This window comes from Diabrotica undecimpunctata, chromosome 4 (assembly GCF_040954645.1).
Source record: "Diabrotica undecimpunctata isolate CICGRU chromosome 4, icDiaUnde3, whole genome shotgun sequence".
NCBI lineage: Eukaryota > Metazoa > Arthropoda > Insecta > Coleoptera > Chrysomelidae > Diabrotica > Diabrotica undecimpunctata.
The window spans coordinates 137,174,706-137,197,489 of record NC_092806.1 but is presented as its reverse complement, the minus strand read 5'-3'; the positions used below and the strand labels follow the sequence as shown (position 1 = coordinate 137,197,489).

Here is a 22,784-nt window from a genome sequence, read left to right as displayed (position 1 = left end):
CGATCAGGTTGGATTTTAACACGCTAAAGCAACCAAAAAGGTAGGCGTGTAACAGCTAGTCTGAACTACCGAGACGGTGGCAAATTGTAGCACAAATTCATAGACCTAACAAGACAAAAAGTGCAACATCAATTCCTATCTTAAAGTGAATAATTTCGTCATAAACAATGCACAAGATAAGGCTAAAACTTTTAGAAAAAAACCCTCCAAGCCACATTTCAAACCCATTCAAACCCAAAATTCGATCAAAGATTCCGACAAGACACCTAGAAGAGAATAGATCATCTACTCCCCAATCCATACCCCACTTAAGGGACAAATATCACCAGACAGTTGTCCCAGTAGACATAGACACCATCAGAAGGCTGTGTAGTGAAGGCAAAAACGCATCAAAAACGTTATTAATGCAATCAAGTCTTCGGTTGGAATATTTTCCTACCTTTTGGAAGATAGCCAGCAAAGTCATGATCCCTAAAACACTGAAACCCCTCACCATCACTGAATCCTGCAGATTAATTTCACTCTTGAGCACTCTAGGCCTCAGAAACAAGACCCGACACAGCCACAACACAAAGGCTACTGGAAATGGAGAGATGAGAGTACTGAGAAGAATTACAGGAAATACGCTAATTCTCTGAGAAGAATTACGAGACATCGAAAGAGAAGTAAAGACATTAGAAGAAAATGTAACGTACAGTGTATAAATGAATGAACACAAAATAGAAAAAAAAAGAATGGAATAACCACATAAGCAGAATGAAGGAGACCCGTGTCGTCAAAATAGCAATAGATAAGTCACCGATCGCTAAAGTATCGGACGACCGCGCAAAAGATGGAGTGGCAACCTTCCATAGAGGTATTAATCCGCCAATGGACAAGCAGGATTGGTTATAAAGAGGAAGAAGAAGAAGAAGAAGCACTCTGGGCAAGATCTACTTGGGAATCCTTAAGAAAAGACCCAAAGAAAATCTAGAGGAGTACCACATCATTCCCAACTTTTATTTTGGATTTAGAGCTGGTCACTCCACACATTATCGGCATCTTTTTAGATGTACAGAAAGCTTTCGATCAGGTCTGGCACGCAGGCCTGATCGAAAAACTCCATCAAGCCTTGATGCATATTCCTTTCCAGAGAATAATTCTCTTATGCCAACTGTCCAAGCCAAAGTCGCTGAAAAACTGACCTTTCGCCTTCAAGCAGAACTTCCAGAGGGCTCAATTCTATCGCCTATACTCTAGACTGTTTACAACAGTAACCTCCCTATTCCTAACAATAGATGATGACAAGGATGACACGCAAAATCATGAAGCGTTCCATATTTTTAATAAACTTATTTTTAACTTCAATTGTGGCTTATTTCCATAAACATAGTAATTACCTAACAATAGACCCGAAAATAACCTTCTTTATGTTGAATAACCGTAACGAAAGAGAGCGTTCCGTATTCGACAGAGCCCTCGACTCTATCGTCAGGTGGTGCAACAAATGCAACTCTGCAGAAGCCCTGAACTTGAAAACAAATATTTTCCGTCAAAAGGAAATAATAATAAAATATCTTCATACAGACGCTACGACGCCATCTGACAATAAAAATATAAAGTAGAAAAAAAAACAAAAAGTAACAAGTGAAAATTGTAGAAGGCACAGATTTAGACAATAATATGAATTTTAGTTTCGAAAACTAAGAAATTTTCTGATTTTTCCATTTTGTTTTTCTTCTCAGACTAATAATTTTCAAAATTTGTTAAATATAATATAGAATCTATTCATCATATACGTTTTCATTATTATATTGTATTTATGCTTAGTTATTTCATTTTTATTTAATTTTGTTTAATTTTAATAATTTTATATAATTTTATTTACTTTGGTAATTTTATTTAATTTTTTTGAATTTTACTTAAATAATACTTTAAATATTATTTAATTTTACTTAATTTTGCTTGATTTTATTTAATTTTTATAATTTTTTTAAATTCTTTATAATTTTTTAATATTTTATTTAATTTTATTTAATTTTATTTAATTTTATTTAATTTTATTTAATTTTATTTAATTTTATTTAATTTTATTTAATTTTATTTAATTTTATTGTATTTTATTTAATTTTATTTAATTTTATTTAATTTTATTTTTATATATACACCGGTATTTTAGGCAGTACGCCCTTCCGGTAGGGATCTATGGAGGAGTATCACCGAGCCGCAAGCCCTTATCTCTTGCGGTACTGCTCCACCATTGGCCGATCAGACACCAGCATATTCTAGTCTAAGCCGCAGATTCATTTAGAATTTTAAACTGCTGCGTTAGCCTTTTTGTTTTCTGTACACCGAGCCGGGGATCGAACTCACATCCACTGAACCACAAGCAAAGGAATAGCTGGTCGTTATTGGCTACGTGGTTTTATGAAGCGCAATCCTTAAATCAGACCTAGGAAAGCACAAAACTTAAATCCGGCTAGGGCACAAAAGCTTAATAAATTTATTGTAAAAGATCATTTTACTAAGCTGGAAGGTATTTTATGAGAAATGGACATACTTGATAAGCCCGAACGGATATATAATGTAGACGAGAAAGGTTGCAGGTTAACACTTCACCACCAGCAGAAAGTTTTGGCGCAAAAAGGGGCTAGAAGAGTACATGTGGTTGCAAACGAACATGGAGAAAGTGTTACCATTGTTTCTTGTGGTAATGCTCTCGGTACAGCAATCCCTCCAATGGTACTTTTTAAGGGTAAACGTAGTAAGCCAGAATGGGTTGACTCACTACCTCCAGGTGCTGTTGTTCAAATGACTGCAAAAGGTAGCATGAATATTGAAACGTTTTCAGTTTGGCTTCAACACTTTTCAAAATTTAAGGTTGCTGGTCCATGTATTATCATATTTGATGGTGCAAGATGCCATTTGGATCACACTATTGTAGAAACTGCCGAAAGATACGGAATTACTCTATACTGTTTACCTAGTAATACTACTCACGAGCTCCAACCAATGGACAAAGCTGTATTTAGAGCCTTTGAATATTACTGGGATGATGAAGTTATGAAATATTATTTCGGGGTTTTCTTCAACGGGAATTTATCCATTCAACCCAGAAGCTATCCCAGAGATAGCGTTTGCCCCTAGTACTATCACATACCAACATCAGGAAGATAAAGAGAATGTCACATTATCAGAAACTAACGCTTGTAATAAAGCAGATGATTTATCCATGCCATCAACTTCAGGCATTCAACAAAAATATTACCGTTGTCATTCTACTTTGGGATTACAACCGAAAAATAATTCAAAAGAAGTATGTCTGGTCACTGATAGTAGTAACTCTTGTCGTCCCTCTACTTCGGATTTTCAACGGAAGGATCGCCCGGAAAAACCATTTCTAGACACTGATAGTAGCAACTCTGACTTATCCTTTAGTTTGCATGATTCTAGCAGTGATGAAGTTATTGATTCAGAAGACGATCACAGTGATTTCTCAAACATCCAAAATACTTCATTCACAATTATGCTCGAAACACCTGAAAATGCAGCAATAAAGAACGATAACAAAAAGCCTAGAAAACCAGCTATCAACAGTCGAGCCCAAGTTGTTACTAAAGATTTATTCGGTAGATGTATTGGAAAAAGTGATTCAGAAAATATTGAAGCCAATACGCATACTACAGATGGCAAAAGAGTCTCGTCAATGCTACGAAAATTACCCAATCCAAAAAACAAATTTAAGACCTTGCCTGCTAAGAAAAAGGGAACAAAAAAACAAGAATCTTGGTTCTGCAAATTATGCAAGGAAGACAGAATGGTAGATACGAGACTGTGTAGCGTATGTAGCACTTATATCCACGAAGAGTGCATGGGTCTCACAGCTAAAGACAAAATTGATACGTTCTTATGCCCTGATTGTGAAAAATAAGACAATATTAAGTTTCTGTACTGTATTTGCTTAACATGTAATAAAACTGTTAAAAAATCTGAAACTATTTTATTCTATTTTGTGTTAAGCTTCATAATTAGATATAAAAATTTACTTTCTGTAGAGTGGCCATATTAGCGACACCATGTTGGTAATATGGCCAATAGCAGTATTTTTTTAATTAAGTCATAAATATCATATTTTTATCAATTTTTGAAAAATTATACAATAAATATATATTTAGATAACCCATGTAACTGTAATAACAGTTGCTTTTTAAAAAAATTATATTTGGTCACAAATACAGACAGAAGTTCTTAAGGTGGCCATATTACCTGCACATACCTATATAACCTTATATAAAATAAAAACAAGCACATTAAAAACTCTCAAAATATATTTTAGACTTACGCAACATTTAAAAATTTTGTGAATAGAGTTATATCCGATAGTTTAAAAATGATCAATCAGCGCCTTCCGTAATTAAATTTTTAAAAATATCTTTATCTCAATGTTTCCTTAGCAGACACGGTGTTCTTACGTCACAATACGGTATGTATGACGATTTAGTAAAAAATAGATACTTTTTGCCAAATCAATAGAGATGCGAAATCCGAGTTATTTCAGTTACAAGTAATATTTAGAATTAAAATGTTTATTGGAAATTTCGTCGCAGTAAGTACCCAAACCGTATTTTTCCATCTTAGTCCATATTGAGATGACACTTCGCTGCACGCTTTTTTTGCCGTGATCGATTTTAAACGTTTAAAAAGTATGGGGATTGCACGAAAACATTTTTTCAGCATTAACTAGTTTTTTTATTAAGTTTATACTTCATACTGCATATTTCTATTATACATATTTGTAGGTTTTACTAAAAACTTTTAATAAAAAACTAAGTAATTCGATTTAATTATTATTTTTTCTTTATGAAAACCACATCGATGTTTTTCATTCGATACATTGGTATCACCGATATATATGTAAAATAATATCACCGATGTTTAAGTCCAATAATATCACCGATGTTTCGTTTCGATGTTCCATCACTACTTCGAACAAGAGGAAGGATAATGTATTACACATGCGGAACACTGAATTATTTAAAAAACATCTCCTTTAAAACCCATACTTTTTAAACGTTTAAATCGTTTCCCAGTTTTCCAATAACCTTTTTAAACGTTTAATCACAGTTATTGGAACATAAGCCAAATCTAACACAGTCATCTAAAGCGTGCAACTTCGTATCTATTTTAATTTTGGTATTATTTTGTTTGGCAAATAACGTATTTAAGTTCCACAAAATAATATCAAACAAAATTGAACAGCAGAAAATACCATCGTGGTTAAACGAAAGTGATTGTTCTGATCAAAACTACCAGGTCAAGAAGTCATTTTTGATTTGACAGGCGATTGATGAATTTGGGAAAGTTTAGAATAAATATTGTTTAAAAAACATCAACATTCCAAGATGGATAGGCCACTTTAAAGATTTCATTCATTAAATTATAATAGTCCTTAAAGAAGAAAGTCTAAACCACACAATAGGTTATACTAAAGCAATATTGTGTTTTGTTGCTAGTCTGTTAATTAAACATCAATTAATTTATGTACACGGGCAGATTTTGATAGGGATGACCAACACAAGTGAATTGATTATACTGACGAAGAATTAGTGAAAATATACAAAATATTATTGGGGGCGACTATACATAAATAATCTGGGAGAAAATTAAAAAATATTTATAACAGAATCTATAGAACTTACCAATATGCACATAACATATAAATAAGTAGAATAGAATATACTGGGGTGCAAAATTAACCGGACACTCAATTGTTTTTGTTTTTTGTTGGTGTTTAGATCGAAACTTGTTTAATTTGTTTGAAATTGTATTTTATGCCTTATTAGCGACAAGTTTTTTCTTTGTTTGAACCTGTTTAGATGTTTTTTGCGAACAAAAAGACTTTTACACATACTTTTTGTTATTAATGTGAAATATTGGCTTAGTATTAATTTAAGTTTATTGTGGTACTGTACCTGATTATAAGTTCGGCTGTAGGTTTTTGATTGTCTCCTGTTTAAAACTTGCATTACAAAAATTATGACACCAGAAGAAGTAGCACAAGCTATTGCTTTACAGGATGATAGGCAGAGCATTCGTTACATCGCAAATTATTTAGGAATTTTTTGAAGTACAGTGTTTGATGCAATACAAAGATTTCGGGAAACAGGACAATACACTAGGAGACCAGGTCAAGGTAGACAAAGAACCACAAGTCAAGTTGAAGATCGCTTTCTTAGGTTACAAGCATTACGCGATCGTACATTATCAGCACCAGTACTTGTTCAACGATTAAATGATGTCTATAGAAACACAGTTTCCGTTTATACCGTTCGAAGACGCTTAAAAGGAAATATGGATTAAGGTCCAGAATACCTGTCACGGGACCTCTATTAACAGCAGATCATCGGAGGCAACGTTTACACTTCGCTCGCGAACATCTTAATTGGAGTGTTGACGATTGGAGTGCTGTGCTTTTCACGGATGAATCAAGATTTAACAGATACTCATCGGATGGACGGCATAGGATATGGAGAAGAACTGGTGAACTTTATCAGCAATGTTGTTTTGCTCCGAGAGTTCAATTTGGTGGAGGTGGTATAATGGTGTGGGCAGGCATTTCCCTAGACGCTCATACAGAACTTGTTACAATTCAAGGGGGCAGTTTGAACGCTCAACGGTATATTCAGCAATGTTTGGAAGATCATGTAGTGCCATTTGCCCCATTTATTGGAGAAAACTTTCGTCTAATGCAAGATAATGCTCGTCCGCACATCGCAAGAATAACACGGGATTACTTGGATGAAGTTGGAATTCGTTTATTACCATGACCGCCAAGAAGTGCAGACTTAAATCCAATAGAGCATGCATGGAATATTCTGGGACGACGTATTCGACGTAACCATGGTGAGTTTGATACCATGAATGATTTGGAGCAAGCAGTTCGTGACGAATGGGAGCAAATCCCTCTTTGCTACCTTGATCCGAAGTATGCCTGATCGAATAAGGGCCGCAATTAGGGCTCGTGGAGATAATACACTCTACTAAACATTGTTTTCCATAAAAATTGTTTATATTAAAATAAAAAATAATATTTTTTTCTTTGCGGATTTTTAAATTTTTTGAATTGTAATTGTTTTTTCTGAATAATACTCATGAGTTGTAATAAATTTGACTTTTAAATTTTGTCTATTATTAAATACTTAATTGAGAACATCTTAAACTCTTTTAAACTCCAGTTTTTAGGAAAAATCATAAGTGTCCGGTTAATTTTGCAGCCCAGTGTATAATAGGATAGAGATATCTTTATTCACAAGAATCAATTCAAAATCAAATTGGCAAATAAATAAATTTAAGTGACGCCAATTAAAGTGAATAGTGCCGAGATACAAAAGTAATAAAAAATATACAATTATTTCATTACTTATTTATGATGGACGTATTGAATTAAAAAACAATTACAAATTACAATACAAAACTTATACATAAAGGGGATAAAAATTTAAATCAAAATATAAAATAAAACATTTCTTTAAATTATTAAATTTAAGCAAAAACTATGTTTTTAACAAAACAACAAAAAACATTTTTGTTTCCTCAAGTATTTAGCTATCTCACAAAATAATCATTGACCGAATATGGTTCAAGATTAACATATTCGGTCGCTTACAGATTTCTTAAATTTGATAAAATTATTTTCCGCTTTAATTATATCCGACAATTTATTATAAAATTTTAGACATGCATACATCGGAACAAAGAACAACAAGGCAACAGGTCCTGACGAAATACCTGTAAACATAATACGGTTAATAGAAGAAAAGCAAATTGGAATATTGGTCAACTTATTCAATACAACATACAGTACAGGAATCATTCCCAGAGATTGGCTGATGCCAACATTCATAACACTACCAAAAAAACCAAATGCAAAATAATCCCAAGGCCACCAGATAATAAGTTTAATGAGTCATACGCTCAAAACATTTTTAAAAATTATACACCGGAGAATACACAACAAACTTGAGCAGGACATAAGTGACACACAATTTTGATTTATAAATGCACTGGGAACGAGGGAAGCCCTGTTCGCTGTGAATGTACTTGTGCAAAGGTGCATGGATGTTAATCAGCGAGTATATATGTGTTTATGAGTTAAAACAAATCCTTCGATAAGGTCAGACATAACCGAATCAATTTTCAAGTCGAATTACTTGAAAAGAAAAACTTAGATATGAGAGACATCAGGATCATTAGCGCTATCTATTATAATTAGATCGCTGTGGTAAAAGAGAACAATGTCTTTTCAAATGAAATACAGATTGAGAGGGGCCTCAGGCAGGGCTGTGTCCTGTTCTCTCTTCAATTTGTATTCAGAGGAAATAATCCAGGAAGCAATAGAAGAACTAACTATGGTAATAAAAGTAAATTGCCGACCAATCAATAATATACGGTTTGCCGACGACACTATTTTATTAGCGGAATGTCTTGAGGATTTACAACAAATTGTTGACAGAATGGTAGAAGTCAGTGAAGAAAATGAACTATCCCTAAACACAAAAAAAAACACAATTTATGGTAATTACAAAAGCCCAACAGCGCCAAGAAAATATAACAATACATGAAGAACAAATTAAAAAAGTTGAAAAATATAAATATCTGGGTACAATAATTAACAAAAATAAGGAGTACACAGAAGAGATTAAGCAAGAATAGGACAGGCAAGAATTTTTTTCAACAAACTGAAAAAAGTACTCTGCAGCAGGGACATTTCAATTTCTTTAAAGATAAGTCTTCTGAGATGCTACGTGTTCTCTGTATTATTTTATGGGTTGGAGGCTTGGACATTAAAAAAAGATCTTTCGGACAGATTAGAAGCCTTCGAGTTATGGGCCTACAGAAGGATATTAAGAATAAGTTGGGTTGCAATTGATAATGCAAGGAAGAATACAGGGTAGAAGGAGTCGCGGAAGAAGACGTATCCCCTGGTTAAACAATTTGAGAGCTTGGTTTAACTGCAACTCTTTAGAGCAGCGGTATCGAAAGTGCGAATTGCCATGATGGTTGCCAACCTTCTTAGAGGAGATGGCACATGAAGAAGAAGAAGATACATCGGAAACCTCTCTGTAATTTCTCTCTCTCTCTCTCTCTCTCTCTCTCTCTCTCTCTCTCTCTCTCTGATTTCGTGTAAAGTTTGTTTAGCAGTAAATGGTTGACTTCAATTAGTACCGAATATAAACATTCTGGGTTAACCGATAATAGCATAAAAGTCCCGGTTTCAAGTAGCAATGGTTTAGCTGAGGTACAAGGTCTTAACAATGGGCCAAGTCAGATAAATTTAATAATATTTACGACCGCACTAATTGAAGTCAACCATTTTCTGCTAAACAAACTTTACTAAAGTTTTTTTGGATAAACTTTTATACTTCCTTCAAATTTATATCACACAATTTCCTACTTCGTTCATTCACTCAATTTCCTAAACTTTCCTATTCACTATTGGTGACTGCAGAAAAGGATTAAACAAGGACACACGCTTCACGCTAAGGTGCCCTTTATAGCGACTTTTTTTTTAACAAACAATACAGGCAACGGTTAAAGGTAATTGACATAAAAAGGAAACACCACTGTTTGGAAAAGGCAGTTTAAATTTTCCGTTTGGTACGTTTGAAAAATTCCCATAAAATCCATCAAACAGTTGGATTTCGACTACTTAAATAGAGAACAGAAACAACGTTCTGCGGCAGTATGATTTTTTATTGGGAGATGGATTGAAATAAAAATTTTATGGCTTCTTGTTTATACCAACATTGAAACATCCAGTGATTAAGGTCATCAAAACTGCCATCACATTCACATGTATCTGTTTCCGAAAGTTTTATTTTATAGAGGTATGCGTTCACTGTAGCATGTCCAAAAAGGCATTTAACGTACATAGTATAAATTTTCCGAGCAATGGAGCTTCTCTCATTTGAAGGAGTAGATGGAAGAGTTGGATATATACCGCAGTATGTATTTTCACTACCGTAAGTACAGTATTGTCACTCAATTTTCCAATCAAGTCTAACATATTTCTTCCTAGCTGTCAATGAATCCCATTTGGGCAACTTGTTGTATAGTTGCATCCTATACCCACTAAGTAGCGTCTTTAGCCAAATGGTCTACTTTTGCATTGCCTGGAATATTAGAGTGACCTTTTACCCACACAAGTTAACAAATTCTTCTTAGAGAACTTAAGACCTTTAGATTTTCAAGTGCATCTACAATTAGTCTGTTGGTATATATGTGCTTAGAGAAGTATCTTAATGCGAGGAGGACGGATTGTGAGTCGGATAAAATTATATACCTTTCGAAATATAATGTGCTGTTAATTAGCCTTGACAAAGCTACCAATTCAGCTGTGAATATTGGGCAATTTGATTTGAATTTATACTGAAAATCATCCTCAACATTGTCTATGTAAAAGGCACAGCCAACATCAGCAGGCGATTTTGAGTCATCGGTATAAATTTTACAAGAGTGGTTACAGTCTTCCATCTTATCCTGTACTATTAGATCTTCGTGAACAATTGAACTATGTGTAGCAATTACTACAATATGTTTATATTCATATATATATATATATATATATATATATATATATATATATACAAGGATTTCCACAGTTTTCACTGTAATCCTTCACTCAACCGTTTTCTCCAATTTTTCCTGTTTAGCCAGTCACCTTCCTGTAGGTTTCTTCTACTCATTGCTTCGTCCACTTCATCTCTGAATTCTTCTTCCTATCGGGCTCCACTCTGTTATTCTATTTATCCACCGATTTTGGTCTGCTCTTCTGACATGTCCGTACCAGGTTAACCTCTTCTGTTCGATGTAGTCTATTATGTCGGAGTTCATTCCCATTCTCCTCTTAATCTCCATGTTATTTATTCTATGTCTTCTTGTTACTCTGCAGCTTCTCCTTAGGAATTCCATCTCTGTTGCTCTTATTTTGTTTTTGGTTTTCTTATTTATTGTCCAATTTTCACACCCATAAGTGAGGATACTTCTTGTCATGGTATTATATATTTTTTTCTTTGTTTTCATGCTGATGTTCTTATCCCATAGTACCGGGTTCAATTTTCGTATGCAGTCTCTTGTTTGTCCTAGTCTATTTTTTATATCTTCCTCCGTTGTTCCTTTGTTTGATATTATAAAACCTAAATACTTATACTTGTCTGTTCCTTTGATTTGTTTACCTTCGTAATTTATTTCCAGCTGTTTTATTTCTGTATTCTCCGTTGTAAGGTATTCAGTTTTCTTTAGGTTTATTTCCATCCCATTCTTTGTATATTCCTGCTCCAGTTTTCTCATCATATTCATATAGTATGTCATAATTAGAGCCAAAAAATGGAATCCCTTCTCCATTGTATGGATAATGTAATAGATTGGGAAAAGCAATAGCTAGAGTTAGAAAGTTTTTATTTGCCCGCCATTTGTTTGTTAAATTTTCAACAGAGAGACATAATGCTTTTTGTAACAAGCTGTTTTAATTATTAAACTGGCATTTAAGAATAAATTTTTCTGTCCAAAATTAATCTGGTATATGCTCTGTAAAATAACAAGTTTATTTTCGGGTTTGTTACCCAATCGTATCGATTAATGGCCTTACGGATATTGATGCATTTTTCACACTTGTTAATGCAATTATTAATATGCTCATTCTAGGTTAATAATTGGGAATCTAAGGTAACACCTTGGTATGCAAAACTGTTATATACAGGGATTTCAAGCAGGAAGAATTTTAAAGTCCTAACTTTTGGTAATCTGTGTTTTGAAAAAAATACTACAGTCAGGTGTATCTTAGGTGAGATATCAAGCCTATGGTCATCAGAATATTTTTTGCAATAAAACATATTTACTCTAAGGGCATTAATACATTACTGACAATTTTTTTTTCTCAACATAAAAACAGAAGAAATCTGCGTATTGTAAAATGTTACACTCCATTCCCATAGTATGTAAGTTTAATGAATACAAGTTAAATAACAAGGGACTAAGAACTGAGCCCTGAGGTAAACCTTTGTCAACTATCCTTAGACCTATCAGTGAATTATTTAAAAACTATGAATATGAATTTGTTTATTTGTAAATAGATTGACTAGGACATAAACATCTTCGGCACTTCTAATACAAGTTGATCGAACAGAAGGTCGGTGTACTAAAGTTATATGATGTTTATGATGTTTATTTATATGTTTATTTTTGAAGACAAATACTAAGGCACTCATAAATGTACGTTCCTGGTAAATAGTGCAGCCATTGAAGCGAAAAATACGGTCTTACCTCTGAATTTTTTTACTGTTAACCGATTTGCATGAAATTTTGAAATTAGGCTCATCTTACCCTTAACTTCAAAATTGAAAATGATCTGAACTCCGCCTATTATTTTTAAGGGGTGTGAACAACCCCTTAATGGAAAAATTGACATTGAACCATTTTATCGCTAGAAAACATGTCTAATAGTAAGTGGTGAAATTGTAAAGTGTTTTCTAACACAATTACCTCATATTAATATCATTTTCAACCCCTTGAAAATCTTACAACCCTTGCAAACAACCCCTAAATTGAAAAAATCACAAAAAAATACTTTGGTATGACATAAAAAGATATAAGTATAGAGCAAGTAATATTTTATATTCTCTATAATAATTATCAAATTTTTAACCCCCCTTTCAACCCTTGAAAACTACCCCTTGATAAAAAATTGTTAAAAAATTTTTTTTGATAAGATGAAAAGGATTTAAATATTATTCCACACTCTCGAAAAGCTTATCATATTCTTAAGCTTTTCTACCCTTAAAACTGTCCCTAAATTAAAACAGTAAATATATATGATTACATATTTAAAAATAATTTAATTTAGAGTAAAAAATTGTCATTTATTGAATAAAATATTTACAAATTATATAAAATTGTACTATTATTATTAAAATATAATATTATTATTTATGACTCAATGTCTGAGTCGCTGTCACATTCAACATCTTCTGGCTGAATTGGAGGGCTATTTTGGTAGTTATCTTCATTGCACGTTTCACAGGTACTATTACAAAACTCATTTTCAGGAGTTCTTGTGGTGCGGGTGGATCTACAGACTTAAGTGGATTTAATAAACCGTTTCCAAAATATATGAGCCATATTATGTATATATATATATATATATATATATATATATATATATATATATATACATTACAATAGTTTTGGGTCTCTATTATACTGTGTACTTTCACATTGCTCCAAATATTCACACTCCGAAATTTTCAGTTACTAAGTAGAAAAAAATATGATAAGTTTTGGACCATAACTCCTTCAATTTTCATGCTATCACAATTTATAAAAAACCATTGTAAAGGTAATTAAGAGAGCTACAACATCCTTTATTGCAATATATAGTAAAACACCTTTTTCTAAAACGGTGAATGGTTAAAGGGCATAAGAGAGGCTGTGATTGCGCTGCCACGCGCTCTTTAAACAATCATATCTCCGTTAATTTTTGTTTGACAGAAAAAACAAAAAAACCAAATTGTTTGTCAGAAAAATACCTAAATTTTTTATTCCTACACTTTTATACGTATCTGTCGTCATTTTTGAAATATTATGAAAAAAGGTGGTTTTTTAAAAATTTTAATTTTTTTTTAATCGTGACTTTTTTGAAAAATATGTGTTCTGAAGCAGCTAAACTGATACAATCTATCAAACTCTTGATAGTAAAGTTAATTCTAGGCGGAATACGATTAATTTTAATTTTGGTGGAAATAGCACTTATGAAACCCATTGATTTAAAAGAAAAAACATTAGATGCTCCTCTTATTTGCAATACAGCTAGCTCACTTATTTTACATGCAGGAGACTTTTAATAGTGCTCATTTTAAAGCTTATTTCAAGCACTACAAAACCCTTTTTTATTAGAATGCCTAAAATGCATCTGCTCGCCGCTATATGGCATTGGCCACATCGATTAAATTTCAGACAAAATAAAAAACTGCTTTGATCTTTAATATCTAGCTTAATATTGCACTTAGAATACTTTATAAAAAACCAAATAACTCAAATCTTTTTCATTTTATCTAAAAAACTGGGAAGAAAAAAGTGAAGCTTATCAAAAACGAAGAGATTCGTTTATTTAATTTTGTTGCGGACCTAATAAAAACTATGTCCTATTAAAGATTGAAATTGTTATTCGAACAAAACGTTTAAAAAATCCAGCATTGCACATCAGGAAAACATTTAAGAACATTTAAAAAACTGTAAAAGGACATATTCTAAAACCCTCTAGGCTAAGAACTAAGAAAGTTATGATGAAAATAAGATCGTTTTTTTTTTTGGGAAAAACTACAATGACAGCCTTGGTATTACTACTCTAATTGCAATTAAAGGATAATTCATGTACAATTTAATTTATTTGTGTATCAGTAGCTGCATCTAGCAGTTTGAACGATTAACAATTCTTCATTTTGAACAAAATTATGGTTATAGGAAAAAAAGTATTTTTGAAATTTTTAAAAATTTCATCTTTTTTATCAAAATAACTGAAAACTATCAAAGATACGTAAAAATTCCTTCTGAACAAAAAATTAACATTTTTTTTACTAAATATTTTGTTCTGAATGTTTTTATTTTTGTAGGTTACAAATTAATCATATTATGACCTTTCAAAATACACATTAGCATGTAAATGGTGCTGTTTTGGAGCCCTATAAACGACAACATTATAGAAATGAAAGGCTATTAAATTTTTAAACTTTTATATGCTTATAGATAATAAAATGGCTTACAACATGAGATATTGCCCAAAAATGGAACACATTTTTTTTTTTTTTTTTTTCATTTTGGATCAAGTCGATTTTGGAGCATTTAGTCCAGGCGATATCAGTTTCGAGTAACAATTTTTGGGTGTGACACATATAATCGCAGTTTTTTGCATAAATCGTTCCAAAATATCAGTACAATTGATAATTTCATTATGCATAAGTTGTAAAATGTAGGTTTAACTTTTTATTAAACAAAATATAAAAAAAAAATTTAAAAATTCGATATTTTTCCTCCTTTTTTCGCATATATCTCAAGAATAAAATAGAAAGAAAACAATATTTTCCATTTTTTTTGTAATCGGGGATAATTATAAGGATTGACAATTACCGATATGAAATATTAGAGTTAAATACGATACAGGATGTCAATTCATTATAATTAATGTCATAAAGAGTCTTTTAATTTTTTTTTTCAATTCTATATTAACTGGGGGTGCTTTAGAAAGGATGAAATAAGTCAGAAAGGGTTGAAAAATAATAACTAGTGTATTGAAACATCAAAAAACCTTAACTCTAGACCTACAAATGTTTTTCAAATTATTACATGCTTTATTTTCCACTTTTATTGGTTTTTTGGAAAAAGGGGTAGTTTACACCCTTAAAAATAATAAGCACATATCAGTATAGAGAGATTTTGATTTGGAGGTTAAGTAGAGCTTATTTCCAAAATTGTATAAGTGTCGATGCGTCTTCAAACAAATCGGTGGTTACACCTCATTTTTACGTTGGTGGACTGGACTATTCAAAGCCATTTTTAAAAGAGATGTGGACCAGTGCACATTAAGTGTTACAAAATTTCAGAAAAAATCGATTCGTTAAATATATTCTGTATTTAACAAATTTCCTATTAAATAAACGGAGCAAGATTATTAAATAATTTATTTAGAAAAAATTATATTTGCTGAAAAATGAATGTAAGGATTTGGGGAAACTAAGGATATTTACGATAAAAACACCTGTATGATCTGTCAATTTGCAACAACTTGTTGGTTGTTTTATTAGCACCTTTTTAATATAAGAAAACTCATAAGCTAGTTAATAAGCTACAATTATTATTTTCAGAATTTTAACGGCAATTTCGGCGTAAGCTATCAAGACCTGACGATCCTCCGCGACCCCGATCTGGACAATCTGAAATCCTCCCCGCTGATCGAGCATTTCATCAAACACAGAAAACAACGTTCCCTACCAGTTAGCGACTCGACCGCCTTGTCATCAACGAAAACTTTAAAATTAGACTCCAAACGGGAATGCGCATCTAATTATAAACCATCTTCAAGCAGCGAACCCAACATATTAACAGTAGTAGACAGCCAGCAAAATTCAACGAGTAATATTTGTGTGTCTAGTGTACCAAAGGACTTGAATTTCATTAGTGATTTTACGAAAAGTGTTTCGAGGCCAAATAGTGATTCGGTCGCGTTGAAAAATTGGAATTTGGCCGATTTTCAACCGGGAAAGTGTAATGAAACTGACCTAATCGCTGAAGACATGGCACAGTACAAAAGGGAAGGTAGTTATGCGGAGGCTATTAACAATACCACACAGTATAAGAGGGAAGGAAGCTATGCGGAGGCTATGGCTAATAGAGTTGATCTCAGCGATGACGAACATAGTTTATATAACAGAAAAAAGCCAAAATTGCCTAAAACACCTATAGTGGAATTCGATAAAAAAGTACTTAAAGCCATTTCCGAACAAAGCTTGCAAAATAGTAACCAAAACATTCAAGAAACCATTATTTACGTACCAACACCTGTTTTCGTAACTCCACAACGAACCGTAGTAAGTACTCCAAATTTAGCAATCGACAAAATGGAACAGTATGATGAACTATCTTACGAAGATGAACGCCGGAAATCATCTCTCGACTTGGTCCGAAAAGGCAGTATCATCAAATCTAGCACCAGTACCAGTGGTTTATCAGACGCTGAGGATAAACCTCGTGCCTCTGTTCGCAGTTTCACCGGTTCTACCAACTCTAAAGGAGTTCACTTTTCTCCGGTAGTATCAGAGGTAAACTGGAAAGATGACTCTGTGTCAACGGTTACACCTGATCGGGAAAGCAGTTATAGCTTAGGGAGCTCTTCGCCTGATAGGAGTTCGCCTCCCAGGGAGTTAATTAAACCTAGGGCAGTGCGTTTAACTTCTTCGCAACCAGATTTATCTGATGATAGCTGCAAGAAGGAGTTTATAACCAATTTAAAGAAGTTTAGGACGGAAGTTAGTAAAAGCCAGCCAGATGTGGCCAAATTTAGGAGAAGAGGTATGTTATTTTTATTTGCAAATATATATTTATTGATTTAATATGAAATGTACTTTTACAATACTATATATTTACTTTCCTGATAGTAAACATACACAAAAACCTTTCGGTATTGCCGACAATTCGATGTTCATATTTAGTAAGACATTCCAATTTAAATTTATTTCTTGTCCAGAAGAAAAATGAAATTTCTTTAGTTGGCTGTATACTATGAATCACAAAAGTTTTATTTAAAAAAACCTTTATAGTATAGTGGTGTAGCCCGAAAGGATCTTTTTAATTATATACCGTTTATAAAGGGTATTTAAATAAAACATTTATTTCTTGCAGTTTACAATCAATGTTCACTTACAATTCAGTTACATTAGCCAAAATCTTATAATTGTAATAAATTACATTTAGTTTAGGACATAAGATATAGGTACAAGTACATTTTAACATTGACCAGCTTGTTGAAAATCTGCTCTAAATTGAACGACGCAATAAACTCCGTGAATAGATCATTTTAATCAAAAATTTTACTTAATTCAAATTAATAATTATCGTACATACGGTTATTATTGTTTTGTTTAAATAAAAGCTTCGTTATTGTTGCGACTTGATTATTAGAAATATGTATGGAAATAGATTACTTGGCCCTGGAACTTGTGGAACTCATTAAATATACTCCGCATATGTAGTATTGTAAAATTTAACGGTAATACTTGACAAATGCTTCAATCGAGAAGAGATACAAATCCAAATGGACAAGTTTTTATATAAGTTATATACAGATATGGAAAACTATTATAGTTCATCACCATTCTGGTTTTACAACCTTGCGTGGATCCTAGACTCCTTAAGAATGTCTCTTCAGTCGTCCTATCCATCGCCTTTCTTCGCCAAGCACGTATTCCCATATTTCTCATGTCTTCATCGATGTTATCAAGGAACCTTGTTCTGGGTTTTCATTTTCTTACCAATGGGTCTATCAAGGAATGTTTTTCTGGCTGGGTCATTTTGTTCCATCCGCATTACATGCTCTATCCACCTCAGATGTCTATCTTAATATGTTTTACGATATCAGGTTCCTCGTATATTCTATAAAGTTCGAAGTTGTATTGTCTTCTCCACACTCCATTGTCAGTGTGTCAGTCAGTATTCAGTGTTCCATAGATTCGACTTAGTATTTTTCTTTCGAAACATCCTAACATGTTTTCATTATTTTTGGTTAGAGTCCAGGTCTCTGAAACATATGTTAGTACTGGGCGTATTATTGTTTTGTAGAGTTTTATTTTTGTATTTCTCGGTATAATTGTGGATTTAATGAGGAGATTGAGCACGAAATAGCATCTGTTGGCCGTGCAAATTCTGCGGTTTATCTCTGCGGTAGTATTATTTTCAGTGTTAAGGAGCGCTCCCAGGTATACAAATTCGTTCACTGCTTCGATGACGTCGTTTTCTATAACATTTGGTCGTAGGATTTGTGGTTGCGTGCTTATTTTCATATACTTCGTTTTGTTGGTGTTTATTATTGAACCCATTTTTGTGCCTGATTCTTTTAATGCTACATACGCCTCTCGTACAGCGTTTTCCGTTCTCCCAACAATATTGATATCATCAGCATAGTGCAGGATTTGCACTGATTTATTATATATTGAACCAGTGGTTGTAATTTGGGACATACGTATTACTTTACAGTATACAGGAGAGAGTGTCTCCCTGGCGTAGCCCGTTATTTATTTTAAAAGGTTCAGACAGTTTCCCCTGAATTCGTACTCTACATTCAACATTTTCAAGGGTCAGTTTTGTTAAATTTATCAACTGATTTGGTATTCCTATCTCTTTCATTGCTTTGAACATTTCTCTTCTATTCACAGAGTCGTAGGCTGCTTTGTAGTCTATAAATATGTGATGAGTATCAATGCCATATTCCAGTGTTTTTTCCAAAAATTTCGTATACAAAACATCCGTTCTGTATACGGTGACATAGTACTGTGAAAAATATTTTATACGCTGCTGCTTAGAAGCGTAATTCCTCTATTCCAATCATTATGGAGGGATTTCTGTGTCCATATTTATTTTATAAGCTGCTGTAATGCAATTATGGTATCATGGCCAGCCACCTTCTTTATATAGTTCAGCTGGGAGCTTATCGTTTGGACAATGCACATGCCCCAACTGATGACAAACCAAAGGAAATAAAAGAACAGTTCTTCGAAGACCTAGAGCAACCCTACAGGAGATGTCCCAGAAATTAAATTAAGGTTGTATTAGGTGACATGAATGGAAGAATAGAACGAGAGTGAGTTTTCATGCTCACGATAGGAAAGCATAGCCTACACAACATCAGTAGCGATAATGGATTACGACTGCTATATTTAGCAGCAGTACTCAATATGACAGTCGCTAGCACCTATTTTGAACACAAAACATACACAAAGTAACCAGGACCTCTTCTGATGGAAAAACAACGAGTCAGATTGATCACGTCTTAATAGATGCATAGCATGGAACAGACGTAATACACTGCAGAAGAAGTTATAGAGGCGCAAACAAAGACAGATCATTGCCTAGTAATCTCAACATTGAGGGCTAGAATTTAAAACACCAGTAAAGAAAATAAAATGGATAAAAAAAATTGAATGTGCAAAAGCTGAGAGATGCGACAATTGCAAAACGGTACTCGGAAAACATTACCAACAGGCTAAGGAATCAAAATGTAAATAAAGAATGCCAGACAAATATAGATGCCTACTAGGCCAGAATAAAGGAAGACACTGAAGCAGCAGCGAAAGATGAAATAGAAACAGAAATTTGTGCCCGTAAAAATCATTGGTTTGACGATGAATGCAACAATGCAACAAAAGACAAAAAATTAAGCCTAAAGAAAGATGCTTACCCGACGAACTAGAATAACTACCAGACAAAGAGAAAGGGAAGACAAGAGAATACACAAAAGAAAAAAACGAAACCACCTAAATAAGGAACTTAAATATATAGAAAACCATAACAGAAAGAAAGAACTCAGAGCATTCTATAAGAAAGTTAACATCACCAAAAAATAATTCTAGGCAACCACAAGACTATGCAGAAGTCAGAATAGCGGCCTATTAACAACAAGGAAATATGTATTTAATAGATGGGTAAAATGCTTTAGCCAGGCACTTAATATGGAGGAAGAAGAACGAAACCTGGAAGACGAAAGAGATGAGGTAAGTGGAAAAGACAAGAGGGAAGAGGAACCACCAACGATTCTTGAAGTTAAAGATGCAGTTAAAAAACTAGCCAGAAACAAATCACAATTATAATTAGTATTACTTAATTAGTGAGAGATACTATCATTATGTTTACGCTCAAACAATATGTTTACAAATAAACACAGATCAAAATTATATTTCAGTCTAGTTCACCCCTTCATATTCTCCATCATCGCCCACAATAAAGTGTTATATCGAGTTAAACGATAAACCCCATCGTTTCCTGATAAACAGGGTTGCCAACCTTAGGAAACAAAAAGCAGCAAATGGAATTTTAAAAAATAGCAGAAAACAGATTTATTCAAAATTATTCATTTTATCACAATGGAAAAATTACTCATTAAAGATTTTCAATTTCACGGTCTTTAAAGTTTTTGGTATCATTTTTTTTTTCATTAAAATCGTACATGCTTTTATTTGATTTTTTCATATGCACTTCAGTTGCCTTTTGTGTGCACAGTACCTTTAATAGCCGATGTTGACATTTTATTTCTTAACTTTCTTTTCATTATATTTATGGCTGAAAAAGTCTTTAAACGACAACGCTGCTGTGATGCAGATATAACAGCAAGCAAGCAAGCAATTTAATTGAACCCAGCCTGTGAGACTTGTTCACCCCTTGGAATTACGTTCGGGTGTAAGAATTCATTGGAACGAGGTGTATTATTTCAGGAGTGTAAGCAGGAATCTCTCCATTGCTCTCCAATGCTCCAGACTATCCCTTTCTCCCCTATAGCACTCTGATGTGGAGCACAACTATTAGCTCTTCATGTGTGACTCTTGGGTAATAGAACTAAAAACATAGTTCCCTAACCGATTCAAATTCAGGCTAGCCTCAAGCGCTTTATTCCTATTATTCTCTTGTGACTTGTCCGCGAAACTGAAATTGTTTGCTTGATGGCGGATGCTGTTTTTTATGTTTTTTGTAATTTTTTTGGTGGGATGTCCTAAAAATAAAAGCTTAATTAATAGGACCTACACAGTTGTATTGCGCTTGTCTACGTTGATAGAGCTACGAAATATCCTCTTTTATTTATTTCGTTAACTTTCTCTCTTGGGTTTGTTTTTATTTTTATATCTAGGGTTAATTTTACTATCCCTTCGGGTATATATATTTGTTTTATTCTTTCTCTAGGATTTATCGTTTTTCTTCTCTCTAGGGTTTATTTTTATTATGCTATCTTTACGACTTCCTTATTATTTTATTACACTATTTGTTGTTTTGAACGTTTTTGTTGACATCGATGGAACGCGTCGTATCTCATGATCTCTCGCATTATAGGACTTGGGTAATTCTCCAGTTCCACGAATTTTATCCTGTTTATTTCATTCATTATTTCAGTCATCCTGACTTGTTGCAGTTCTTTGAATATAAATTGTTCGGCGACGTATCTTGGAACATTGACTGCCTCTCTTAGGCTGCTGTTGTGGGACGCTTGTATCTTCTTTTTTGTTTTATTACATACGTGTCCCCATGCGATAGAGCATACGTTAATATCGATAGCATGACATCATAATCATCATCATGCAATCTCTTCTGTCCACTGCTGGACATAGGTCTCTCCCATTTTTCGCCACTCTTCACGGTTCTGTGCTTCTTGTTGCCATTTCTTGGATATTCGTCCAATGTCGTCCATTCAGCGTGTTGGTGGTCGTCCTCTGCTGCGTTTGTCTTCTATTGGGCGCCAGTGAATTAGTTTTCTGGTCCATCTTGTGTCTTTCAGTCTCGCTATGTGGCCTGCCCAATTCCATTTCAGCTTGGCTATACGTTCGACGACATCACTGATACCTGTTCTTTTTCTTAAGTCTTGATTCCTTATTTTGTCTTTTTTTGTCACGCCGAGAATTGATCTTTCCGTGCACCTTTGGCCACTCGCATTTTTAGTGCTGTTGTTTTTGTGAGCGTGAGAGTTTCTGCTCCGTATGTCATAACAGGAAGAACGCATTGTTCAAATGTCTTCCGTTTCATAGCTATCGGAATATTGCTCTTAAAGGTGTCTCTTAGTGAACCATACGCCGCCCAAGCAAGTGTTATTCGTCGTTGAAATTCGCAGGTCTGGTTGTCCTTACCTATTCTGATTTCATGACCAAGATATATGTACTTTTCTGTCAATTCTACCACTTGTTTTTGGATGATTAGGTGTTCGCTGAGAACTAAATTTGTCATAAAATTTGGTAGCATGACACTATTAACTTAATTTTTGTTTTCATCCTTAGTTTACTTTTTCTACCAGTCAGTCCTCTTATTGACGCTTTTGCCACATTTGCTTTTTGTATTGTGGCGTCTCCGTGTTTTTTGAATGTGAGTCCTTTATCCATTATGACTCCCAGGTATTTAGCATCGCTATTCCATTCGATGGGGTTGTTTTGCACAGTCAGTTGTTCCTGTGGTGGTTGATGTCTCTTTTTGAAGAGCACCGCTTGCGTTTTTTTTTTCAGAGTTTGTGG

The 22,784-nt window shown here is 33.5% G+C and overlaps 1 protein-coding gene across 3 annotated transcripts in view; it reads left to right on the top strand.

Moving 5' to 3' along the window:
• Positions 1 to 22,784, top strand: part of LOC140440098 (uncharacterized) — a 457,243-nt gene that overhangs the window by 120,337 nt on the left and 314,122 nt on the right. For all 3 annotated transcript variants that reach the window (XM_072530372.1, XM_072530371.1, XM_072530373.1), the window contains exon 4: positions 15,894 to 17,097. In XM_072530372.1, the coding sequence (XP_072386473.1) occupies positions 15,894 to 17,097 (1,204 nt within the window). The remainder of the gene's footprint in view (positions 1 to 15,893; positions 17,098 to 22,784) is intronic.